Source organism: Corvus cornix, chromosome 4 (genome assembly GCF_000738735.6).
Source record: "Corvus cornix cornix isolate S_Up_H32 chromosome 4, ASM73873v5, whole genome shotgun sequence".
Classification (NCBI taxonomy): Eukaryota; Metazoa; Chordata; class Aves; order Passeriformes; family Corvidae; genus Corvus; species Corvus cornix.
The window spans coordinates 30,540,017-30,566,384 of record NC_046334.1 but is presented as its reverse complement, the minus strand read 5'-3'; the positions used below and the strand labels follow the sequence as shown (position 1 = coordinate 30,566,384).

At 40.1% G+C, this 26,368-nt stretch overlaps 1 protein-coding gene across 3 annotated transcripts in view; it reads left to right on the top strand.

Annotated features, from left to right (window-relative positions):
* Nucleotides 1–26,368, top strand: part of NPNT (nephronectin) — a 48,630-nt gene that overhangs the window by 15,129 nt on the left and 7,133 nt on the right. For 2 of the 3 annotated variants that reach the window (XM_039551106.1, XM_039551107.1), the window contains 8 exons: nucleotides 1,909–2,001; nucleotides 8,161–8,280; nucleotides 9,107–9,226; nucleotides 13,363–13,497; nucleotides 14,687–14,809; nucleotides 16,922–17,287; nucleotides 25,791–25,886; nucleotides 26,262–26,360. In XM_039551106.1, the coding sequence (XP_039407040.1) occupies nucleotides 1,909–2,001; nucleotides 8,161–8,280; nucleotides 9,107–9,226; nucleotides 13,363–13,497; nucleotides 14,687–14,809; nucleotides 16,922–17,287; nucleotides 25,791–25,886; nucleotides 26,262–26,360 (1,152 nt within the window). The remainder of the gene's footprint in view (nucleotides 1–1,908; nucleotides 2,002–8,160; nucleotides 8,281–9,106; nucleotides 9,227–13,362; nucleotides 13,498–14,686; nucleotides 14,810–16,921; nucleotides 17,288–25,790; nucleotides 25,887–26,261; nucleotides 26,361–26,368) is intronic. The other variant, XM_039551108.1, reaches the window with a different exon arrangement.

Here is a 26,368-nt window from a genome sequence, read left to right as displayed (position 1 = left end):
TCTGACACATAACCTTTTAGTAGTCTGAGAAGCTCCTGTCCCTTACACTTCTATTGAGACGTGTTTCTGAACCTGAATCCCATTTCTTTGTTTCCAGACAGTGTTTGTTGTGGGGGAAAAAAAAAAAATCTTGTATTTCTGTTGCCTTTTAAGATACTCCTTAACAAGTGTTTGTAAAGAGACTTCCCCATCGTACTAGGAAGATCCATCAGGAGCAGAGCTGTAGACTTAAAACAGGGTTTTATGCTCTCAGGATATATCACTGATTATACATATATACTAAGCTTAAACAAGAGACATGCCTGATAGTGAAGGGCAAATGCAGTCCTAAAACTGGAGCAAACTCCTTCTATGCTAACAGTTGCTTCTCTGGATATATTTGCGGGAATTGCTGATTCTGGATGCTTTGAATCTTATGGAAAAGATTTTCAGAACATCAGAGATCTGTTTGGATAGTTCTTCCACAACCAGAACTAATATCTTGTTTCTTTTTAAATTTTGCTTAATTCAACCCTGTTGAACAGCTTGGCTTGCATGCAAATTACATTTTTGAGTGTGTTCTGGCAGATTTCTGTTAAATTACGTCCTTAATATATCCAGTTTTATGATACAGCCCGTTGTTGTCAGATTAATATTGCATCTGGATCTAGTTAGGTACTTGCAAATTCCAAATTATACTGTTACTTTATAAAATAAACTGTAAGCTGGGGTAAATAGATAAATCCTGGTTACAGGGTATTCAAGTTATTCTACCATCTGATTTCTGTCTATTTTGTGTCTATCTTGGTTTAGCAGGGAGCTCACCACGATTGTGCATGTGCATTTTGCCATATAATGATAAACAACATCTTAGAGCATAGTAAATACTGCATTTTTCCAGTGGGTTGAAGCAGTGGGTTTAGTAATAGAAAAACATTTCTAATGCAAAAGACTTTGAAGTGCTGTTTAAAATTTTCATCTGTCAAATGTTTTTCATTTATGCAGGAAAATATTCCTGTTGGCTAATCCTACATCAGTAAAAATGTATTCGTGCATGAATTCTTACATCTCTTCAAGAGCAATGCTTTTGTTATTTGTTACTGAAGTTTTGAAAGTTTGTTTTATGAATTTTGTTTGTGTCATATTGAGAGAGGTACCAAAAACTGGCTTTATAACTATTATTTCTCTGTTTATTTTCTGTATATAACTTCTGAGTTACGGTTTGTACGTTCTGAGACTGTATCTATAGAGCAGGGTGGATAATAAATGCTTGAAATCTTCTGAGAAGTGACTTGGATGTGTGCAGTGGCAAAGCAGCATATTACAGTCAGTGTTGCTTTTTCCCTGTCCTTTCTTCCTCCAAAATGAAAGAAAAAGTAATTCCCATGCCAGAATCCAAATGCTCAAAAGGCAGAGACTCAGGCAAAACTTTGCTCAGTAAGGGGGTAGAGTGTTGCTGTGTAATCATGGAGGAAAATGGTGAATCTGTGGGACTGTGTGGTCTGTGCCACTGGCTACTGGTGACTGCACTATGGCTTTCTGTGTTGCCCAGGACATTGATGTACTCATTTTCTGCACAGCTGGGGACTATTCCAGGTTTGCCAAATGCAATGGCATCAATCATAGTACATACATCCATAGAGCAAGTGAAGGCACAGTGGCTGCTTGCTGGTTAGGTATTAAAAGGATTTAGTATCCCACAAACAGCACCATATATTGTTGTGCAAAAATAGACTACTAGCAGGTATCTCCCTCTTCCCACAAGTATTTGAAAGTGCACCTGATGTTTAACAGTGAAGCATATAATGTTGCTGAAGGGAGGAACATAGACAGTACTACTGTTTGTTAGGTAGTTGCTGTTTATTTTAAAATAGAGCACTGTCAGCTGTGACTGGAGTGCAAAGATAATGAGTATTCCTCTGTTTGCAGCTATATGCCAGCCAGGGTGCAAACACGGTGAATGCATTGGGCCAAACAAGTGTAAGTGCCACCCAGGATACACTGGAAAAACCTGCAACCAAGGTAAGAAAGAATTTATTTTTGAAATTGTGGAAGTATTGTTGGTCTCTCTACCGTACCCCACCAATGCTGTGTGTGTCACCCGTGTATATAGAGTAGTGAACCCATATACCAGGTCTGCTATTGCTGCAGCAGTTCTGGTCTTGAGGCTGACATTCATAGGGAGATTGATATCTGCAGTGGGATGACATGGAGGAAAAACTGCTTTAATTCAGAAGAAATCAATGAGATTAATGTATAGTTGGTAGTTACCTGCTCTCCTTAATCTGAAACAAATTATTTAAACCTTATGGTCAGGATTGTTGGTTTTTTTAAAGTCACAATTTTCAGGTTTGAATAGTGAAATAATATTTGTTTTATTAAAAACCCCATAATTCATACATTCTTATTTTAGTGTTTCTAATCCTGAACTAACTAGGTTCCAATAAACTACTAGGTACTGAAGGGTTGGTGTAAAGATGAAGTTTCTCTGTTTCATTGTTTGGGGTTTTTTTCTCAAAATTTATGTCCAAAGCATGTAACGGTATAAAGATCATAGAGTACAAACAATTAGAGTATTGTAATATGTGATTGATTAGACTTTGATGGCTAAGATGCGTTCACATACGAAGATATCTCAATTATATGTCTTTTGCAGTTGTCTCAGCCTAAAAAATGAATGCATTTTTTGAGTGCTGAGGGAGTATAGTAGAAAAGTGTGATATTTAGAACAATTTTCTTATTCAAGAATGTAGCCTGATGTTGCTGAATTTCTTATGACATGTTTTTTAAACTGAATTATTTTCTTTAAAAACAGATATGTATTTATTTTCGGATTTACTAATCCTTCCCACACTGATGTGGAAATGTGTGTTGTGTTTTTCAGTTTTCTCAAAAGTTTCTGTCATCTCTTATATTATCCTGTCTTTTTTTTCCCCCCTTACTCTGGGCTGACATTTTAAAGGATGGGTTGTTACGATTTTATTCTACACGCATTTTAGTCAGTCTAAAACTTTTTAAGAAAACAGTGCAGTGAACTAACAGTTGTTATATGTCTGTGTGACAGTTTTTATATGTACTAATTAAAAAATATAGAAGGAATGCTTTGCAAATTGCTGGAGGCTTCAGTCTTGAAAACTGAACTATTTACTTGCCACTAAATGCTAAGGAAGGAAAAAATGTGATAAGTTATTACAGGAAGCCCGTTGGGCAGTATTGATGAAATATTCTTGCATGGTGTTGGTGACAAAGCTGCCCTGGCAGATGTACATGAGGCTTCTGAGATGCCTGCTGACTGGTGCCCCAAATGTGCACCAGTTCAGGTGGCTGCTGCTGCTCTACTACATGGTGAGACCCTTGAGCTCTTCCTGGGGTCATGGTTTGTGTTCTTGCCAGTGCTGATTCAGTGTTTGGGTGAGACTTGGAAATGCACAGTGGATGCCGAGTCTGCTTTTGCTGGGAGGAGATTCAAATGGCACAGGAAAAATTGACCTTTGTTATTATACCTTAATAGAGCACCTGTCCTGTTCAGTCAGTGGTCCATTTTCTCAATTCTGTTCTAGAATAGTAACAGAAGGAATAATGTTGGCAGAAGAAATGTTGGAGTTCCTCTTCAGAGATGGAAGTCTTTTCTGGGATGTCAGAGGTTCTGGACTTTAAAGTATGCTCAGGTTCTTGGTGAAAGAGGATTTGTTCTAGGAACATAATACAGAGTTCACCACTAGAAATGCTTGTCTGCCCTTGATATAATGTATATTTATTAATTTATAAATGAAGTAATGCATATTGCCTGATTTTTATCGTGCCTTCTCCGTGCTCTGTGAAGATGTGCAGCTGTTCACAAGTCCACTTGGTCAGAGCAGTGAAGCTCTTATATTCCACCCCCTGGATCATCATGCAAGAAATGTAGCATCAAGGGGTGAGGTGGTCCTGTGTTTCAGGTGTTGTGCTCCTCCTACCTGCACAGCTTCAAACAGGAGTGCAATTTCTTTTAAAGGGGTGGAGGCTGATAGACCCATCAATGGCCAGGATGTGAAAGCTGACCCTGCAGTGCCATTAGCATGCAGAGCAAATAGCTGGTTGTATTTCCTTGGTGCTGCTGTGTGTCTGTGTTCTGAAAAGTTTTGACTCTCCACCATACTCACAGTTGTCCCTTGCATTTGTTTTTTTCCTCTGTTCTTTCAGAGCCTACCTTTTTTATTTCTGAGTTCCTTTGTAAAGTGATAGTGATGGAAATAGTTTATCAGGTTAGATAAAGTCAAAACTGTGATTTACATAAAGTTGGAAGTTGTAGAAAATGAGGGTTGATAACTTCCGAATTTGGTAACTCACTACTAGTTGATTAATCAGACTAAGTGTTGTGAACAAAATTCTTCAGGTGATACAAATCTCTTATGAGTTTGACATGTTAGTGTGATTGCAGTTGCTGGAAATGAATGCTGATCTACTGTTTATAGTATGGTGATAACAGTTTAATTTTTGCACTTGGTTTCTGGTCCTTGGCTTTCTATTTTCAGAGTTGGGTAAATGTGGTATTGCGTATTTGACTTCAGTGTTGCCTGATCCAAGTTAGGTAACAGACAAAAAAAGGCAGAAAAAGTCCGAGTGCTGAAGTCTGCAGAAGCTAATTAAAAGAAAATAGCAGAGTGTATTGAATCTGCCTAGAAATAAGTGACCCATTGTTGGGTGTGCACTGAAGTTGGTCCAAGATCATGTGTGGTGCAACACCGCAGTCAAAGGAGTCACACCTGGGTTTGCCAGCATAACACTCTTGTCCTTTCCTTGCACTCATATTTTCATTTCATTTCTTTAGATATAAAATACTTGTACTCAGCAGCTTGTGTTTGTTATAAACCTGCTTTCCATAGTGACCAAAATGGTCAATCTGCTTTTATGTCTCTACTGTCTTGTGTTACTCTGAAATCAAGAATGCTGGTTTTGAATTGGCTGTGCAGTTGCAGGCAATGTGGGAAATTAAATGGCTGAATGATGCAATTCTCAAACACAGGACATGAGTGGACATCCCCACGAAGAAATTAAAGGGATTTGTTAAACTTTTTAATAGTGTAGCACTTTATACTATTCTCATAGTATGTTACTAAGAGCTGTCGTATTTGTCAGTACCAGAGCTTTCATTTCTGTTCTAAGAATGCTTTGTATCAAGTGGTGGTGTAGAATTCGATCCTATAGAAGGATCCAGTATTTTAAGGCTTGTAATGTAACCTATACTCTATGCAAGGCAATAAACCGAGAACAATTCATAAATTCTTGTTTTCAGCTTTGAGTCTGTGGTCATAACTCTGGAAGTCAGTGCACGACAGTTCTTAAGTCTTCAGGAGTATCTAAACTTAGGAGCTGAAGTGCAGTGGATTTTAAGCACTAGGCGTTGACACAAGGCGCTGTCAAAATCCTGCCCTATCAACTTAATTTCAGTGTTACTTTTTTCCTTATTCTCTCCCCACTTCTAGTTAAGTGTTTTATACTTAGCTCTGTTATGCCTTTATTTTGTGAAGTGATGCTTTTTGTAGAAAAGAGGAAGAATACTAAAACACAGGTATTTTAGACTAGGAGAACTTTTTTTTCTTCTTACTTCAAAATGATTGTTGTCAGTGAACATCAGTATATTCAATACTGTGGGTTCCTTGGGGATATGTTTAGGAATTGATATCAAATGCTAACAGAGTTTTTGAATGTAGCAATGACTTTTAAAACAGATGCATTGCATGTGTAATAAATATGTTAATGCAGCTATAATGTCTGTCAGGAACTGCCTACTTGTGGTATGTTTTACAGAAAAAAGAAAAAGCAACTTTTTTTCCTGCTGCCAAGAGAAGTTTGCCTTTCAAAATGTGAGCTTATGATTGAAGATTTTTGTGTAAAGCTTTTCTTACACAAAGGTTTCCACGATGAAAACTTGTCCTTCCCCTGCAGCATAATCATCTGCAGCATTTCCATTTGACCTAGGCATATACCTACAGTCACAACTCTTAGCAGAAGATCCTGCTTTCGCAGGAGAAAATGTGCATTCTTCTACAACTGTTTCTCTCAAACCCAGCAAGTACATTTTTGTGAACGTGGCATCAGTGCCTGTTGTGAGAAGTACGTTCTCCTTGAAACTGCTGAAACTTTCTCCGCTTCCCAAAGAGCGAGAGCTGAAAAGCGGTGCTGTCTCTGCAGCACATGATCCACAGGAAGACTGCAGAGGTGGTCGTCACTCCTTCTTTGTCATGCACAGGTCCAGCCCTTATTTTGGCAGTCTTTCCTCACTGAAGGCCTGCTTAGGCTCGCCTGATCTTCCTCACCACTTGAGGAGAAAATAACTCCCCTTCAGGTTTCCTGGAAACATCTTGTTCAGCCTTACACAGGAAGAAATGGAAAATTACATCCCTTACCACTACCCTCTTGTGGAAGAGGGGAGCAGGAAATATTCTTGTCCTTAAACATGCTGTTCTTCCCGAAATCTTGGAAAATGAAATAAGGGGAAGGGTTCTGGGAGGGTCATGTCTGCATGATGCTCGCTATTCCTTGGCCCCATGAAGACGGAAACAAAGTAGGTCAGAAGACAGCAGATTTTATGATAACATAAACACTGTTAGGAGCTCTCAGGAACAGCAGTGACATAACAGGCAACATCCTCATGGCTGAGTTTGGATTACATCAATGTTTTGTAGTCTGATACATGTATTTTCACTTGATGGCTCTGCATTTTATCAGTCAAAATGGAAGGGAATGCATTTCTCAGTTTTACAATGCCATTTAAAAGTAGTTTGCCTGAAGAGAATAAGATGAAGAATGTTACTCTCAAAAACTAAGTGATTACAGAGTTTCAGGACAAGTTTAAAATCCAAACATTAGGAACTTGTAAAACTCCAGGTGTAGTTGTCTAGAATCAATGTTTTCTCTAACTTCACTTCCATAGCGAATGTATCCTTTCTCACTCCATTTACTGCATAGACCAAGTTAAGTTTTCTGCTTTAGTTCCAAAAAGCAATCAATGGATTACTGACTTCATTTTAACCACAGTTGTATTTATCTTTCTGGTTCAGCATCTTAGCCCTGAGCCTTCACCTCTAATCCACAGAAGGCATCAGCCACCTCCCCAGCTGGCATTTTATAAGTGGCTACTGTGTGTGGGTATCTACCACATGATAGGAGCCTCGAGGCTTGTTTTTCTACTACATGGATTGAGGGACACTTGATAAGATAGTGCTTAATACTGGGAGATGGTCTTTGAAAACTTCTGGAAATAATGGTGATTCTCTGTCTGCAACAGACCTCCAGAAAGCATGGTGCAGTATTAGAGATGAGGGTTGATAACTCCGTTTTTGAAGTTCTTGCTGGCTGGATTTGTGGATAGATCTATTATTTTCATCTCTGTTGTTATCTTTGTTCATCACTATACAAATAACTAGCAATAAAAATAAGTAACAAAATATTCTGGTTTACTCAGATAAAATCAACACATATTCTTGGAAGAGAATTCTGAAGGAAGTCACTCCATCTTTACTTCTTGTTTGAAGTTCTGTCTACTAATATGGAAATTGTAGGCTGAATATTTTCAGTTCAAGTCATTAGTTCTGTATTAAATTGCAGATCTGAAATACTAGCCCTCATGGATAGTCCTTGACGAATATAGCTGATGCCAGATACTTTTTTTTAGTATTTTCTAGATAAGGAATAAATTTTCTCTGTGAGATTATTTAAAGTAGGTTAGCATCAGCTTTCCTACTGTCCTCTGCCACTAATTTTGAAGCATGATAGTGAATCCCTGAATTGCTATCAGAATTGCTGATAATGATTGCAGAGTGATGTTTGCTTTCTTTCTCCTCCTCCTCTTTCCGAATGCTGGCTGGTCCTGGACATGGCATCAACATGAACAGTGGCAAGATGTGGGCAGCCTGAGCTTGTGTGTTGCCTAATGAAACAGCTGGCTCTTCATCTAATACTAATACTGTCATTTTTTAAAAGATGCATTTGAAACCAAGCAAAATTAGCTGCTTGGCCAGAGGGATGAACAACGCTTCGTGCAGGATGTTCTGGACACTTGCTATCAGCTGAACTGCATATCAAAATCTAATTGCCATATTTTTCCTTCCTTCTCCAGCAGCTTGGACCAGTAGTTTTGCCATGCATGCCTTGTGTGTTTTCTTTTCCCACCCTCTTCCCCTGTGCCCTTCATTTCAGATCTGAATGAGTGTGGACTAAAGCCGCGGCCGTGCAAACACCGGTGTATGAATACCTACGGCAGCTACAAGTGCTACTGTCTGAACGGCTACATGCTTATGCCAGATGGAACCTGCTCAAGTACGGCCAGCCTTGCTGCTTGCTCTTTTCCAGCTTCTCAAAATCCCTGCTCGAGTTTCCCCGGGAAACTTCTGTGAAATGAAGATGAGTCCCAAAGTAAAAGATTAATCTTGCTGGAAGTTAGGCAGCTGCACAAGACGAGCTCCTTTTTTTCCTAGTTTAATTAGGCTGAAAAAAGCAAGAGCAATTGTTTTGATTGTATTAGTTTTATTAAAAATTTCCCCCAAAGCATTCTTCAAGGCTGTAAATCACTGTTAATTGGCCTTCGAGGACAAGTGCTTGCAGTTTTCATTGCAGCAAGACACCTGCAGTTCTGCTGCCTTGTGGCCTTATAATGTAAAATCTTTAACGCTGCAGATGTTGGTTGTTTGACTGGTATAAAAACTGTACTGCCATCTCTCTGGAGATCAGGTTCCTACTTGCTCCCATAAAAGCAGTTATTTTGAATGTCTGGGCAGAGAGAAGGGGAGAGAAATTACCTTTAATTAGAGATGCCCCATTTTTAAACTGGCAGTACTGTCCAGGAGAGTCTATAGTACATACTAGCCTTTATATTCTGGGGACTGCATTCTATAACACAACTTACTACAGTTGTGGTAGTTTTCTCTTTTTTTTTTTTTTTTTTTTTTTTCTTAGAGATGTAGTTTGTGGAAAGAAAAATTTTACTGGCAGATGTAGTTCCTCTTCGAAGGATACCCGTCAAACTCAACAAGCAGGTTCCCACTTTTATCATAAATATGTGACATCTTAATTCTCTGAAGTTTTCAGTTGTTTTCTAGTACTGATCAGAGTCTTTATCTAAATATGTCCAATTATTTTTCTTCAGATGCCCTTTCTTGCCTGATGGCAAACTGTCAGTATGGCTGTGACGTACTGAAAGGGGAAGTGCGCTGCCGCTGTCCTTCTCCAGGGCTGCAGCTTGGGCCTGATGGCAGGACTTGTGTAGGTAGGTGATCAAATGTAGATTCAATTTTATTTTTTTTTCTGCAAAATGCTTTTATCCTTACACAGAATGCAGTTCAAGAGAGTTTATCAGATGTCCTTAGAATGCATTGAACATGCAGTTTAAAGTTAATAATGAGAATTGTGATAAGGCTGTTGCTCAGGTGCCCTTGTGTCAGAGATTGCCAGTGTTTTCCTCCAATCCTGCAAGTTTCATTGTCTGCCTAAAGCCCATACAGACTCCTTGGTATCCAAGCCCTCAGCCCTTGCCACTCCTGCTACTGGGTTATTTTAAACTATTGCTAACTCCAAAATACCTGCCTGCGTAAAAAAAGGAATGGGGAGATCACCTTTCCCTCATACCCAAAAAGGTGGTGCCTAGCTCACTGGGTAGAAGAATAATTTGTAAAAATCACTGATATTATAGTGGAGCAAGGTGAAGGGCTGCTTGTGCTCCCAGTTTTAGTGGGACTGAATCTTCAGTCTTTCTTCCAGACTGTGAAAACTCCAGGTTTTAAAATAAACACAGAAACTCAGAGTGTATAAAAGTGAAATGTTTTGTTCCCACGTTTGTGAACATGGAGAAGGTGCTTATGGTTAATCAGACTTTACTATGGTTTGAAGAACAGTGTGACATGTGATTTCATTAGTCATTAACTATATATCCTGAGTGGATATGATGCTCCAGTGATTTTATTATTTATATTCTGTGGAGTGCTGCAATTCCATAACCAGTAACAACACTTGCACTGAAAGAATGTAAGAAAATGGGGATGTGCTGATCATGCATTTGGGTAACTTGGCTGTCCACAGGATGGGTGGTTCTTCGAGTGCCTGACCCATGCTGACCAAGAATTTGTTGTCAGAGAAAGGGATAGACCCTAGATCTTCTGGTGAGAAGAGCAGGCTCCACACCAAGTCGGAGGCTTTCTGAAGTGCATGATTGACATGTCTGTGTATGGAAAAGAATGGACAGAACAGGAGAAAAAAACCCCACCATTGCTGCACGCTGAAGGGACTAAGTTGTGATAAATCCCATTGTGGATATTATGGCAGAGAGATCTTTGTAAGATACTTGTGCCATGCCATAGGGAGCTGAGTGATTTTGAGTACAAATTCAAGAAAGTTACACCAAGTAGAGAAATTTGCTAGAAAAAATGCTTGCAACATTCTCCTGGTGTGCATTTTTCTATTCAGGCAAACTTCACACTTTGAAATAAACAAAGTGCACTTTAATCCCAAAGACTAACATTCAGACCAGTCCTATGAAGCTCTTTGAAGTTTTCAAAAAAACACTTTTTTTTCCCAGAAAGGCAAAGAACTGCGTACCCACATTTTAGTTGGATGTGTATCATTCAGAATGACCTCATAACCTATTTCTAGAATTTCCACAAGAATTTCAGAGCAGCCTTGTACAATACAGAGAAAATAGTTACAGCAAGAGATGTCTGTTCTTCCCACCTCATAACATAATGGTCTGTTCTTCCCACCTCATAACATAATGTTCTCCCTTTTTTTAGTAAGAAGCAATTGTGACATGCACCCTTTCTGTGTTATTTCTTTATCGAGTTTGAGATAAATATATGACACCTCAAAGAACTGAAGCTACTTGGAACTAGGGCTGGTTTTTTCCTCCTGTTTGTACAAGCCTGTCACTGTTGGAGAGGTGGTTGGCTCCAGCAAGGGTCTGGATAATGCTGCAGTACAAACAGAGGTGTAGGTGATGGTAAGAAAATTGAAGTGCGCATTGGCTACAGCTCATGAAATGCTTGTTTGAGGAGAGTTGGAAAGACAGCTGGGAATGCAATGCTTATTTTTAGCACAGGTGGAAATTCCTCTAGGCATTATTCTGTTTTAACACTTGCTGATCATCCTCTTGTTTAAAATGTTCCTTCTCAGTAAAGAGCCACTAATTTGGCTAGAAAGGTAAATCATATAAACTAAATGACCACAAAGTGAAAAAATAATGCAGCAAAGTATTCAGTGAAAATGTCAATTAAACAGCTAGTTAATTGATTAATGACTCTTGAATCAATAAATCAATCAGTGTTGGCAGGATTTTGGATTGGGATTTTCATTTAATGAAATCTGTATACATATTTCAGCTTCAAATGATCTGAGATTATTTGAGGGCTGAAAAAAATTATTTTTCACTATAAAATTAATTATTTCCCCTTTTTTGTGTTTAGAAACTTGAAAATATGGCCTTGTAAACTTAAAAATCATACTATTTTTAAAGTAGTCTCATAGTTATTTTGTGCTTGAGTTGGTAATATGGTCATACTTGCAGCAAGAGAGAGAAGCAATTCTGCTTCTCTGGTGGACACTGACCATCAGACTCATTAGATGCTGATCATCACACTCCCTTATGTGCCTTTGGAGCAGCTCCCTGGGCTGAGGTGAGAATACAGACCACACCTCCGTGCCCTGCCTTTCATGGGAGGCATGTATGAGCCACGGCATGTTGCAGCAGGCAGAGGGAAACAGCCCCACACCTTTTGGTCCAGGTGTGAATTGGCTTGAAAGAAGCCACCGTCACTGTACTGTACTGTTTGAGAGCTGCAGGAAACTAATCACAATCATATTGCACATCATCTTGTGGCTACTGATCAAAAAGTGATTTTCCCCTCAGTAATGAGCATCCACGCACGTCTCATTATATGCAAGTGGAAGGCTGTTCATTTTTCCATAATTTTGCATCAGTTTTGAACAGTGTATTGATTAGCAGTTCAGTCCTGTATCTCTAGGACATATAACTGCCTACCACCACACTGCTGCCATAATTTAACATAATTTTTGCCTTATGTGAGTTTGCAAAAATGTGAATAAATACAAACATGTACAGAGGAAAAAGCAGGACATGCTACCTTAGATTTTTAAGATCATAATCCATGCCATGATGAGGTTATTCAGTGGCTAATCTTTTTCTTACTGAACTACTTTTTGAAGTTGTGGTTTAAAGATTAAAAAAACCCAGCCAAAACCAACAAAGAACACAACTAACTCATCAAGAGTCTGAAACTTGCAGCCTCGAAATAATATTTTAATAAAGGGTAGAAAATTGTGACTTGTAGATTAAATTATAATAAGAAACATGGTAGGGTTTGTAAAACTCAGTAACATATTCAAAGCCTAAAATGTTAACAATAAATTCAAATCAAGAGACAGATTTATAGGAAGATTCAGGCATGTGGAGAGGTGCCCAGTATTGGCCTTGTTTTCTTTCTCAATGAGGCCTTTGCTGCACCATTCCAGCAGTGCTCTCGATGGAGAGAGAGCAGTCTGACAGGCCAGGAGGGTGGGAGCTCAGGGGTTGAATCCCTGCCGTCCTCAGTAATTCTTCATGCAGAGTGGACACTGGCAGCAGGCGCTACTGGGGCAACCTGTCTGGCCAGTAATTCATGGCTTGAGGTCACTTCTTTTGGCTGTGGGAACACAGGTTGGGGAAGCTGAAGCTCCATCTCCCCCACCTCAGGTAGCTGTCCTAACTAACCACCAGCTTTGTGGTAACATTTTTTTCTGTGCAGTAGAAGAGAGACTGCCTCGTTCAGCCCTCTTTCACAAGAGCAGCAGGGCATCAATCACTCGGCTTTGTTTTGCACTCTTGACATCGGCAACTGAAGTGCTCCTTTTGGGAAAAGAACTGAGTGGAGAGCAAAATCTGCTTTCCCGTAGATCAAGAGTGTGATAGAGCTGCAGAGCAGAGGCTTGAACTGTGCCCTGTAGATAACCAGCAGATGCGAGGAGCTGTGTGCGTCAGAAGCAGCCGTGCATGGCAGTGGAGAATTAGTGTTTAAGCACTCAGCAGCCTCAGCTCGGTGTCCAAGGACTACAGAGTGAGTGGTAGTGCAAGCAGCTTTTGTGTGTCAGCCTGACCTCGTGTGAGAGTTTCCCAGGCAGGGAGAGCAGCAGTGGGTGAGCATCGGCTGCTCCCTGGGTATCTGCCTGTGACCCAGAGCTGAACTGAGAGGGCACAGCCAGAAGAAGTGCTCAGGTATTACTGCTGGCTGACCAAGGGCCCTTATGAAAAATACTTTGGCTATTCTTTAGCTTTCCATTATGTGAAACCTGTTTCATTTAGACAGCGTACATTGTATTTTAACTGTTATTAAGAATAATACAGTTCCTTTGTTTCTACAGATATTGATGAGTGTGCTACTGGGAGGGTTCTCTGTCCACGGTTTAGGCACTGCGTCAATACTTTTGGAAGCTACATTTGCAGGTGTCATAAAGGCTTTGATCTGATGTACATCGGAGGCAAATACCAATGCCATGGTAATAACGAGCTATTTTTTATGTGCACATAATAGAGCTGCATATTCTGAAATGAAATTAATGGTTCAAAGAGGAATGTTTGTTTATTATGGCTGAAACGTTGAAGCAGGGGGTTTTACACTGCATCAGTATTTTAAGAAAGATGGATTATAGAAATAGGTTGTGAAAGAGAAGGCATGTATTTGGTCCACATTCTTGTAACTGGTTCTTGTGTGGAAGCTAGTGGGGAGAGCAGAGCTGATGACCCCAGGAATTCCTTTCCAAAGCCCTTTTTCCTGCGGGATTCACTGTCATTGGCAGTTGTAGGCTTGGGAGCGATGTATGAGCTTGGGCTATACCTGAGCTGTAACACTGGTGTGCTCCATAGCATGCCCCAAGATCCAAGATCAGAAAATGTGCACACCCTCGCTCCTCCCAACCCAGACTGCCCAACTTTCCTTCCCCTGAAGACAGGTGGGGAAGAAGCAGGAGTTGGGAAATAACCTGATGTTGTCTGGACATGAGACTGGAATGCAGCTGGTATATGCCCTTCAACAAAGATATTCCTGGGTCTCTCTGCCTTAGTTTCACAGGGTCTTAACTGGTTATGATTCTTTCACTGAAAAAAGATTGTGTGGAGATAATGAGGCATTGCTTTATGTTTGCTTAAGTATTTTTTTTCAGAGACATTTGTATTCAGAGCACTGGAATTTGGAGATTTTTGCTTGCATCACTGGCAGTAAATGTGGATATGTCATATGAAAGGTTTCCAGCAGTTTCTACTTGATGTAGAAACATCTATATGTTTAATATGGGAAGCATTTTATGAAGAAAAACCAGTTTAATATCTGTGTGATTAAGAACATGCATGTTCCTAGACTCAGTTTTTTTCTTATTCTGTCACCTGTAAGAAGTGGCTGTTAAAATTGTGATCTTAATGATCTCAACTGCAGTCTAGCAATGGCATGTCTGAAGCTGATGCTAAGGTATAAGCTGAGCAACACCAGAGTTGCCCAATAGTCCCCATTTACCCTAATGGTTGGATCACCACATTGATTTGTGACTGTTTTCCTTTTCCCACTGGCAAAAGTTTTATTATTTTTTTTACATAATCAAAATAGTAATAATGTTTGGGTTTTTTTTTTGCAGGGATAAGCAGAAAGGTTTCTTTGAAGCAAATGATTTTTTTAATGTAAATTTTCTGTTGCAGATATAGATGAATGTTCCCTTGGCCACCATCAGTGTGGTAGTTTTTCACACTGCTACAACATTCCAGGATCCTACAAATGCAAGTGTAAAGAAGGGTACAGAGACAATGGAACAAACTGCATACGTATGTAATGCTCCTTTTAAAATAGAGATTCTGAAAGCTTGTGTCCCATTTTGTAAACTTTAAGGTACAGCACTATCGGTCTGGGTTTCTCTTAACTGTTTTTAATACTAAATAGGGGGCTGGGGAATGTAGTTGGAGTTTTCTAGGTCTTAGCATGCCTTGGTAAAAATATCTTTTCCTGAGACATTTTCATAATTAGAAGGAAATTCACCTCTCCCTATTCACAGCTTGATTCTAGAGATTGCATCAGGATGAGAACAACTGAGTAAGCAGGGTAGGTCTGATCAAACAGTGCATATTACTCATACCCTGTTGTTATGTACACTCCCCAACTAGCCCATTTCAGCTGCTCACCCCCTCCACACCCTGCTGCTTCCCAGATGTGAACAGAGGCAGGAGGGAAGATTTCTCTGGAATGATTTGCTGTTGGAAAATTCCCTTGGCCACCTTTCTCTTGGGAGAAGCAGCCACCCCCTTGGTACAGAATAGGCTGTTGGAGCTCCCCCTTATTTGATGTCCCACAGGACTGTGCAGCTCTGTGACATCTGCTGGATCTTTTTGATCCTGCATTCCTTTGTGGGATCTGGTCCTTGGTGACTCGCTGATCTCTTTAAAGAGCACTACCACTTTTTCCCTTTGGCTGTAGCTGTCATGGTAAAAGGTGTTCTTTCACATCCTGAGTGCTTGCAATTATGTGTGGGCACATTTCATGTGTGTTACTGGGACATAGTCCTAAGGGGCATTTTATATTTTAATATACTATAAATGTCAAAACTGCAGGGTGTTCAAAGGGATAGTAATAAACAAGTGGCCAGAGGGAAAACTTCTTTACTTGCTATCATCAAACAATTCACTGTTTAACAAACAGTAGTTCTTCATTTTAACTGTGTGTTATACTTGAAACGCTGGTACACAAAATGTGTGAGTAGAGTTCTTACTGAGCCTTTTAAGGTCTCCAGTGAGATACTAAAGGCTTATTAACAAATAGGAAATAACAGAACAGATACTCTTGTATTTCATGTCTGCAGAAACTCTCCTTGTGAGACCAAGTTAAAATTTGTTGTCCTTTCTTTATGAAACATTGGAGGAGATGGTATTGTGGGTGCTGTCACTGTGGTGGAAGTGGTGCTCAGTCCACCACCTCATTTTTGTGAAGGCTGAAAAATGTCATTTACTTAGTTTCCTGGTGTTTAGTAAAGGTAAAGATCTAAATGAAGGCTGACTTAGGTGCAATCTCTAAAATTATTACTGCTTATTGACGAGGAGAAATGTTTAGATGGAGAGGTCTGCAAGAATTTTCTTAAGCCAAAGGTATCTGCTCGTCTCTGATCAAAATGGTTTTAACATTGGGGTCTTCCTAAACTTGCTGCCACTCCTGATTATGAACCACAGAATCACCAGGTAGGAAGAGACCTTCCAGACCACCGAGTCCAACCCATGCCCTAACACCACCTCAACTAAACCATGGCACTGAGTGCCACATCCAATCTTTTTTTAAACGCATCCAGGGATGGTGACTCCACCACCTCCCTGGGCAGAGGATTCCAGAACTTTATCACTCTTTCAGTAAAAAACTTGGTCCTAAACTCGAACTTGTCTAGTTTAGAGGGCTGCTTAACCCATGGCTTCCTGCCCATGCTTTTTTAACCAGCAGTGCTTTTGGGTAAGTTTTGCCAACTCTGAAAGAGACTTGATTCTTGGGAGGAGGTGGGATGGAAGTGTCTTGGCCTTCAGTCATTCTAAATTATCTCTAAACTGCTGCAATGCTAAGTACCCCCTAAAGGGATGTGATAATTTAGCAGCACTGGTGCTAAAGCATATTGCTAACTAAAGGAAACTTTCAGTGGAAGAAAAGTTATTTCATCCAAGTCTCTCTGTGTCATAATGAAATAGATTGTTAAGTTCCTGGGATGAGAAGCTGAGATGTCCATTTTGGTCCCATTTTGATTCTCTTTCCCATTTTTCCTGTTGTTGTGATTGGAACACCTGGCCTATATCAGATATTCAAGGCAATTGCACTCTCCCTGAGGGAGGCAGTGGTATAACGAGTAGGATTGTTGATGTTGGAGGCACAACCCCTCAGACCATCACATGTACCTGCTTTTGTTACAGAAAGGCCAGTGACCAGGCCAACAGCTTGGCCGACACCCCGGCTGACAATTCATCCTACCCCTGGGCCAGCAACTCGTCCTACGCCTGGGGCAACTCAACCTGCACCCAGGACAACAACTCGACTGACACCCAAGCCAACCACGAGATACATGCCAATGACAACAAGGCCAGTCACGACACCAGTGACAGAGCCTCCAACACCGCCTCAGCCTACAACAGTAAGACCTACACTACCACCACAAAGAACTCCTCTGGTAACAACTGAAGAGCCTTCACATGTTCCCATTGAAACTACATCTTCCTCAGGAGTTATAGATGACAACAGGATCCAGCCAGATCCTCAGAAACCCCGAGGAGATGTGTTCAGTAAGTAATTTTCCATATGCTTTCGTTTATCAAAGCTGTAGATAGAGTGAGGTGGAAGCATGCACAATACTGTTTGGATTTTTTGGAACACTATACCATTGAGAACAGAGAAACCAAACTGAAAATGGTCATATGGTAAAGCTGCACAAATAGTTGATTTTATTAAGAAAAATTTGGGAAGAGAGTTCTGAATCAATTAATCAAAAAATGTGTTTATCTTTTCTCTCCTGAAATAATGGAGTATATTGTCCCATAGAAGTACTTAATTATGCTTTCAGATGAAGGTTTTAGGGAAATGGGAGACATTTTATTGAAAAGTATTGAAGTGCAACATAACTCATAAAGTGGTTGGATTCAAATTCAGAGAGTTGAGAGTCACTCTTAAATAAAGTATTACCATAGCTTTAAGAATGGTAAAGAAATGGGATCATGTCTGATTACCTAAAGACTTCTATGTGACCTATTTTGTATGGGTTCGAATAGTCTCAGATGTTCATGACTAAACAATGGGAAAAATGCACAAAAATAGCAGGGAGACTAATCCCTGTGGAAAGGGATACATGAAAAGCTGAAGATAGGAAAGATTCTCATAGCATGAACACATGTAATTTTAAGAGCTCCTCTGAAATCTACAGCACCATTGTGCCAGCTTTAGTGCATACCACAGGAGACATTACTGGCACTTACAGAGCTGTGCATGTCTGCCAAGAAATACTCAACACCCGATTTCATCTTTAGTTCTGCAGCTAATTTTAGAGACGGGGAGGGTGTTGGATCAGCTCTTCAGCTTGTTGTACAATAAAGCTGCTGAAGCAATGTAGTAGGAGGAAAAGTTTGCTGTCTCAGAGCAGGTGCACAAGTAATGTGGGAGTTTTTTTCTGGTTGCTTTGGCATCTGTGTGGTAATTTCTTGGGCTTTGTTGTTGTAGGTCATTACTCAGTGAAATATTTTGTTCCTCGTAAAAGAGTTTTCCCTGTGACATTTTATCTGTTGTAGACAGATAAATTGAAAATGGAGAGAGAAGCTGACAAATGTTAGAAGCCAAATCCTGGTACTGCTTAGCAGAGTGTACTTTTGGCTTTGTATTCAAAATATAGAAATAAGTGAAATTTTAAAAGGAAATACAATAAAGACTTACAAAGCTTAATATAGTGGGAACCAACAGTTAAAAATAACGTTTTGTGGACATTATTGTAGACTCCAGCATTGTGCTTCCCAGGTGTCTCATGTTGCAAGTGTTCTCTGGAATTCTAAAGCAGAGGGATAGTTTTCAGCTACTTTCATGAAGTCATAACAATCCTTTGTGTAAAGCTTGTTATTTACAGTTAGTCTTTCTGTATTGTCCCTAGAGGCTAGATTTTGAAGCTAATGCTTTCAATACATATGCTTCAGATATAGGAGTTTGGAAAATAGGAAAGTAAATGCCTTTTAAGTTTGGCTTGGTCTGAGTGCAGCTTACATTATGGTACGTATAACAAACACAGGATCTTTGCAAAGTGGTTATCAATTATTGGTTTAGGTCAGCTGCCACCCTCTGAGGTTTGTCGTGTCCATACATAGCTTCAAAGGCTTCAGTGCCCAGCACAGCAGGACTGAAATGGGTCAAACACCAGCAGCTGTTCCTGGGTAGGTAATACAGGAACAGAGAGTCCTCAGATCAAGTCAACAGATGTCTGTCTTCAATCCCATATAACTTTTTTTGATTCCCTGCAAGGGACATACTTGATATACATATGTGTGTGACATAACTCTGTGACTGAAAACATACTCCACTTGTGCTCCAGATGATGCTAGTAGTGTGATCCTTCATGGAGCTGGTGTCTGTTTTTTCCTCTCTCTTATCTTTTTCTTTCCTTTCCACTCTGCTTCCTGCTCTTTCTCCCTTTCTCTTCTGGGCACTTTGGAAGTATCATCTAGGTAGTGGTCACTGGAGTCCTCTCCTACCTTCTGTTTGTCTTGAAGCATTTGTGTAGGGGGTGCAAAAAGCATTTGTTAAGGATTTGAAATGTACAGTAGAGTGCAAAACAGTTCTGTTTCAGAAGAATGTGCTACTTTTTCAAAGAAAGCATTGCTTGTAGAGTAAGGTGTTTCTTCACCTGTTGAATCCTGTTACTGTAGGAGTTTGTGGGCAAGAGAAGTTACATCTCCTCATGTGGGACATACAGAAAAGCAGGTAGAAAAGTTATAGCCACGTACATTACCACATGTAGGATGCACAGAGCATGGCTCTGCCTCTCCTCAGTACTGCCCTTGTAAGGATAATGCAGGGATACCTGAACATCCCCAGATGCCATCACTCCAGGGGTTCAGCAGCGTGGGTGCGTTACGCCGGGTGCTGCATTCCTGGGCATTAGCAGGGCTGCAGACCCAGCTGCATGAGTGCTCTTGGCTTGTGGCAAATGCGAAGTGCGTTAGCTGGAACACCTCTCACGTTAGCTTACGGATGGAGTGTGCCGGGTGGGTTGAGCTTCAGGTTCCTGCTGGCCAGTCCTGTCGGAAAGCAGTGCCTGGTTCTGTTTGGCTGCAGCTGCTCAGTGTGAAGCACTGCAAGTTCAGGACGGCAGTGCTCCCACTAAGTGTAAGCCAGTGCCTCTCCAAAATCATTCCTTACAGCCTGACACAATGTTAACAACCATGGTGTTAAGACAATACAGGATTTCAAACTGGAATGACTAGTAACATTTAGCTAACCTTTGAATTGCTTCTTAGCTGCTATTTGGATGTGCCAAACCCTCCCCCACTGCCAAAAACATTTGTGGATTTTTCACTTGCTTCTATATTTCCTCAGGGAAAGGGAGTTTTGAACTATTTCCTTCATCTTCTTTAAAGCTGTTTCAGTTTTAGTCTCACCTACATCAGACATCTTTGCAATATTCCTGGGTTGTGGATATGAGGTAATTTTGTTTGGCTTGTACTGAGCTTCTTTAGGTTCATTTCTCCACACCAACTGCTTCTCCAGTCGAGGCAGCAAAGAAGCCAGTTCTCAGAAATTTGCACTGTGGTCCCCATATGCCTGCCTGGAAAGAGAAGAAAAAGCTTTGATCTTTCTGCCTTTGTTTCCCACTGGAGAATACAGGCAGCAATTAGTAGTCTTGTAACTCTTTATTTTCTTGAAAAACAGAGGAGAAAGTCGATGTTAGATCCCCACAGGTCATGAAGTAGGATTTAACTTCAGTTTTGTGAAGTCTTCAGAAGAATTTGTGTCATCTTAGGTGGCTACTTCCTCCTGTGTCTCCAAGGGTTGTTGTATTCCCAAGAGTCACGAAAGGTAGTGTTTTATCACAGGGATGGGCAAAACCCAGCACAGAGAGCATTGTACCCAGCAACCACTGGCAGTTCTGGCCTCCCAGCCATTAGCATCTGCTGAAGACCTCAGTATTTAAAGTTGTGTTTCCAGCTAGGTTATCTTGTGATGCATGGACATTTCCCTTCCTTTTTTTTCCCATGGAGCTCTGAAGCCTTAGCCAGGCTTGGAGGAAGCAGTACTGTTTTGCTCTGCCGTTGAATAGCTGCTGCTTCTGTCAGGCGATCTGTGGCAAAGGGGCCAGTGGCTACTGTGCAGTGATAGCTGTCCTAGTGTTCCAGACCAAATCCTGCAAATCCTGGTGCTCTAGGATTGGTCCATATCAGGAGAGGAAACGTGCTGGGGCAAATGTACTTTTTTCTGCAAGCATTTTTCAAATTCTATTTTTTTGTTAGTTAACCTTTTCCTGGGCTACCCTTGGTGACTCCTTGCTCCCTATCTGCTCCCTTTGTTGTTATTTGACCTGCTGTTCCACACACTGAGTAAACTTGACCTCACTTTAGAGCTCTCTTGAATGTGCTGCTCAACTTGAAATGAGCTGAGGGCCAGAGAAATTGCTCTGTTCAGGAGTAATGAAGAGCACAAATGATAGAAATGCTGATAATGTTATTTAAATACCTTCACAACTTTTGAAAGGTATTGGGTTGTTGCTTTGCTTTAGGTGCTTTACCCCTTTTCTAAAAATGCCTGCAGTGACTTTGGGGTGCTGCTTTCTTAGAGAACAAAAAAATTAGTATTTTTTAAAATGGAATTCCTACACTTGGCCTTTGAACCACTTAGTCAGATGCAGACAGTGGAATCTGGCACCAAGGATAATCTTCTCCTGATATGGATATGGGGGGAATGGCAATGAGAGAGGAATGCAGTGATAGCTTAATATTTAACTATTTCAGGACTGATACAAACTACAGTGAAGTACAGAGGAATCTGGCCTAGTTGTAAGTCTCTAACAAATAGAATAAACTTCTCAATGAGACTATGAATTTCTGCTACTATTGGGATTTGAATAAGCACTGAAAGCATAAACCTAAAGCATAATACTAGATATCAGGAGAGCAAGAACAAACCCCCTTATCTGTATTAGAAGACAGTACAGCAGTTTTCCTTCTTGGCCCTTAGTGGAGCCGAAAAAGTTGGAATTAGGAAATGTTTCTCATAACAGCTATTAAAAATGTAAAGATTGGATTAAAACTTGTTTCTTTCTTTTTTTCCTTTCAGTGACTGCAAAGTCCTCAGTGCTGTAAGTGCAGTTTTGTGATGCTTGAAGCTGTTGAAAAAAGGGAAATAACAAAAGCAAAGAATGGAGGGTTTGTTATTCCTTGATATAATTAGAGTAGCATTATTTTACAACAGCATTTCATTTGTCTTCACTGTTCTGGCACCTTTTAAAATGTATTTGTCTTTGTATTTAAGCATTTAAGAGAGGCACTTTGTTCCTGTTGATACTCTGGAGTTCAGTCATGAAACCTAGGAGTCTTGCAAGTCTCACCCTCAATCAATCTTCCAGCAAGTTTTGTCCCTGAATCTGATATGCAAGCTTCTGTACACTCCTTGTTTTAGCTGTGTTTCCCTGAAACTCAGCTGTCACTCTGCACCTCCTGAATGGATGTTCATAGAAAAGCAGACAGGTTACTTTGCAGAAAACTTTCTGCAAAGATAAATACCAAGATGCTTGATTTCAGTAAAACTTAATGAGCCTTGTAACTGCCTTTGAAATGCAAGATTGGACTTGAGAGTGGTGGCATGCTGACACTGTTGTGTCTCCCCTCATATGTAGATAGTGCTGGAGAGGGTGGCACAGAAAGCCCTTCCTGAAATAATTCTTACTGCAGAATTTGAATTTGTAGAATTATAAGAAACCTGTCCTGGACACTGTGGGTGTTGAAAGGGAAGGGTGAAATGCACCTCTCTGTTGCCTCTTCTTTTTAGCCCGGCATATATCAGAATCTTCCCTGGAGGAAAACAGGATTTACTCTTGTTTTCTCAGTCCAATTGACCTCTGGACTACCCTTACTTTTAGCTGTTTTCTACTAGTTCTGTGTGAGATCTCATCACTTGCGGGAGATTTTTGGAAGTGGGATTTAACAGCTTTCAGTCGTAATTACTCAGTCAAAAAATCTTTGTCCTTTTTTTGTTGTTGTTGTTAGCAAATGGGAAAATTAGTCATGATCATTATGTGGAATGGAATTGTACTTACAGTGCAAAACCAGTGTTTTCTGTAAGCCAGAGAACTGCATTATTAATAGTAATAACAATTACTAATAACATGAAATTGCACTCCGTGTTTTGGTTAGTAACACCAAAACAAATATTCTGTTTATTGCAAACTAGCTGATATATATACATGCACTTTCTTATACTCCCAAACTCAGCAATTAGCAAGTAAATAAAAAAAAAGCTGTATTGTTTTCCCGAAGGTTAAAAAAGCTGGAAAGTAGTCACTCTTACTTAATATTTAGTAATCACAGTTGTGATATTTTCCCCCAGATTTGTGCATCTATGAAGAGGTTAGCTCATGAACTTTGAGAATATGGTAGTGTTGATGTATTGGCTCACTCAGAGCTTATAAAATTCTCCAAGAAAAAGAAGCCAAGTTTCTATTTAACAAGCTTTATCAAACCATTGAAGTTAAGTGAAAAGCACACTGATACACTATATAAAGTACACAGAAAGGGTTTGGAAAGCTTGCAGAAAATAAGTGTGCCAAGTACTTTCTCCCACGATCTCCACTCGACATACTGGTTGTCATGGCAGAAAGAAGTGTACATGTGGGTCATATTTAGAGTCCTGCATCACTTATGGTAACCCTTGTTTCAAATTGAGTGCACATTCCTGTAATTAGGTCCAAGCACTGAAGTGACTGTATTAGAGCACTGCAACACATTCTTCTAGAAGTTCATAAAAAAAGTGTTTGGAAAGGACTCTGGGGGAATTTTTGAAAAAATATTTTTGCAGAGCTTTGATTACAGGCAGACACATCAACTTGAATTTGGAGAATGCTTGTATGTGCACACAGACGTAACTCAGGTTTGTAGAAAACAGCATCGCATTAGAAATGGTACTTAAGGAAGTAAACGGAAGTAGTTTACAAAATAAATTCCCAGTATTTTTTGCAGTATTTTCCATAAACAAGGATTATGACAGACTGGGAAGAGGGTGCACAAGACATGTACCTTAAAACTGTGACCCCTGAGTATCCTACAAATCTTAGAGCATGGCAGTGGGTTCCCTTCATGCTCTTTGCCACAGTGCTCATTCAGAACTTTCCTGTGAGCCTGTGGTCCGAGCCTTTGGTCCCTGCCCTGCTGCGCTCAGCAGTTCTGAAGCGAATTGCGGACTTGCTCTCCATAGCACAGAAAACAAACAGTATCTTCTTCCCTTGGCACAGTCTGAGGTGAGGGAAGGTAAGGTGGTGGTCCCTGGGCGTGCAGCAGCATAGATAGAGCTCCTAGGGAAGAGTGGTACACTGCTGGCAGGGATTAAGGGTGAGTGATGCCTTTATGAGACTGAATATAACATTTGTGTGTAGATGTACTGCAAGGCAATTATTGGCCTAGGTTGTGTGGACTGTGCACATTTGTAAGGTTTCTTTCATGTTAAATCTCAAAGTTTCTAGTCACGTGGGCAAAATAGCCCAGATAAAACAAAGCAGCAAAAATATTATTTACAATCAAGGTATTTTTAAAAATTAACAGTCCTCTAATACCCAAGTCAGCTGTAAGCCTGAAGCTGTTGTGAGCATTAATATCCTAGACTGCAAATAGACATAGTCTAAAATCTGCAAAGGATTAAAAAGAAAAAGGAAACAAAAAAAGGGAGACTTAATGATTCAAATAATGACTATTATATTTATGAGTTCATCAGTTTCCTACAGATTTTGAGCTTTTTAAGTATTTGATTTTATTGTACAAAATTTTTATTCAAGATCCCTAGCCTAGAATAGTATTTTAAAAATACATTAGAATTTGCTTATTTTGTCCCAATTTCAACATTTTTTCTTTTCTGTATTCTGGCTTTAGAGGAGCTCTTGCAGCAGTGCTATTTTCATGTTGTCCTAGTGCAAAAGAAGTTCCTTCTTAACCTTTGATTTGATTTTCTGAAGACAACAGTCCTTCCAGTCATCTTAATTCTTCTTGTTCTCACTTGCCCCTGAAGTCAGACATTAATAGTTATTTTTGCACTGCAAATGGAAAACATGTCAAGTTTTTAATAGATAAGGCCCTTACAAATACCTTGGGTGTCAGAGGTGCCTATTAAATCTAAGGACATGTCTGAAACACATTACTACTATTACGAATTATGCATTAGACCTGCCTCTAAATGAGGAATTTTCCAAGACAGCTCTATTCAGTGTAATCTGTTTATCTCTAGCTGACACCTGTCCATCAGGCAAGAAATCTGCATGAGATGTACACAGACTGGCACAGCATCTTCAGAAATATGTGGGAGTCTTCGTAGCCACCTGACTTTGGCTACAAAAGTTTTTGTGGCACTCCCACAAAGACCTCATAAATTTCAGGTTGTCCTGGATGCTGAATGTCTAATAACCTCTGGGCTTCTTAATCACCAAGAGCTGTTCGTTCTCCTTGCAGCTGGGAAGAGCAGCTGAAGGACTGGCTGTGCTGCTGGAAAGCAAAAAGTGTAATTACAGTTGAATTCCAGCTTCCACTAGAGCTCCTCCTTCTCAACTCTCAGTACAGCCCTGATAATTGTTTGGGGAGCTCTGATCCTTTGCAGATAGATGGATGTACCTTCAGCTGTAGTTCAAAGGTTAAGTGCACGTGGGGCCTCTTCCAAGTACTGCTGCCTCCTGTCGAGGTTCTCCTATAAACGTCGGTGGAAGGGTTGAGTGAGGACTTTCATGTGGCTTTGTTTAATTGAGAAACCACTGTCTCTGAAAACACATTTGGAGAGCAATAGTGTGCTTCAAGGATAAAGCTTTCCCCCCGGTTAAAAAGGAGCTTTCATTCAGAGGGCCTTTAGGAGATTTGGAATTACCTTTTATAGTGCTTAGGTAAATGTTGCAACACAAATCATAAATCATGTAGGCATAAAGTTTATGAGTCTTTGTGTCAAATATAATTAAATGTATTGAAATCTCCAGGAAAAGCACAATGCCCAGAGCTGCTCTGCTGGTTTTTGTTAAAGATAAAGCTAGTTAGTGACCTACTTCCTTATCTCATTCATTTTTTCTCACAGTTCCACGCCAGCCTGGAGTGAGCAATAATCTGTTTGAAATACTTGAAATTGAAAGAGGGATTACAGCTGATGAATTTGAAGCAAATGATGACCCAGGTAAAGACCATGTCTCCTATGCAGGACCTAGGGTTTATGATTATTTTGAGATTTCTTGGGGGTTTATACATTTTTCAGGGCTCCTACATCTTAAGCACCTCTTTTAAACTGCTTTATAAAACCAACCCCTTGCTTATGAAAACCTTTCTACTTTTATATCTTAAAAAAATTAGCACAAAAATAGTGTGCATTGTTAATAAATACAAGGGTCCTTTTTATTGTTTTAGTATTTTTGCAGGTTCTTTTCCTAGGGCTCCTTCTTCTACATTTAATTTTCACACTTACTTGCTAGTGTCAGCCACATGGGAAATTGAAAACCAAACCAATCTGAATCATTTCTGGGTTTTCTTGTGACCTCCTGCTCTGTTCTGCCAGGTGTGCTGGTGCACAGCTGTAATTTTGATAGTGGACTGTGCGGATGGATCAAGGGCAAAGACGATGACTTGCACTGGGAACCAGTGAGAGATGCATCAGGTAAGTGA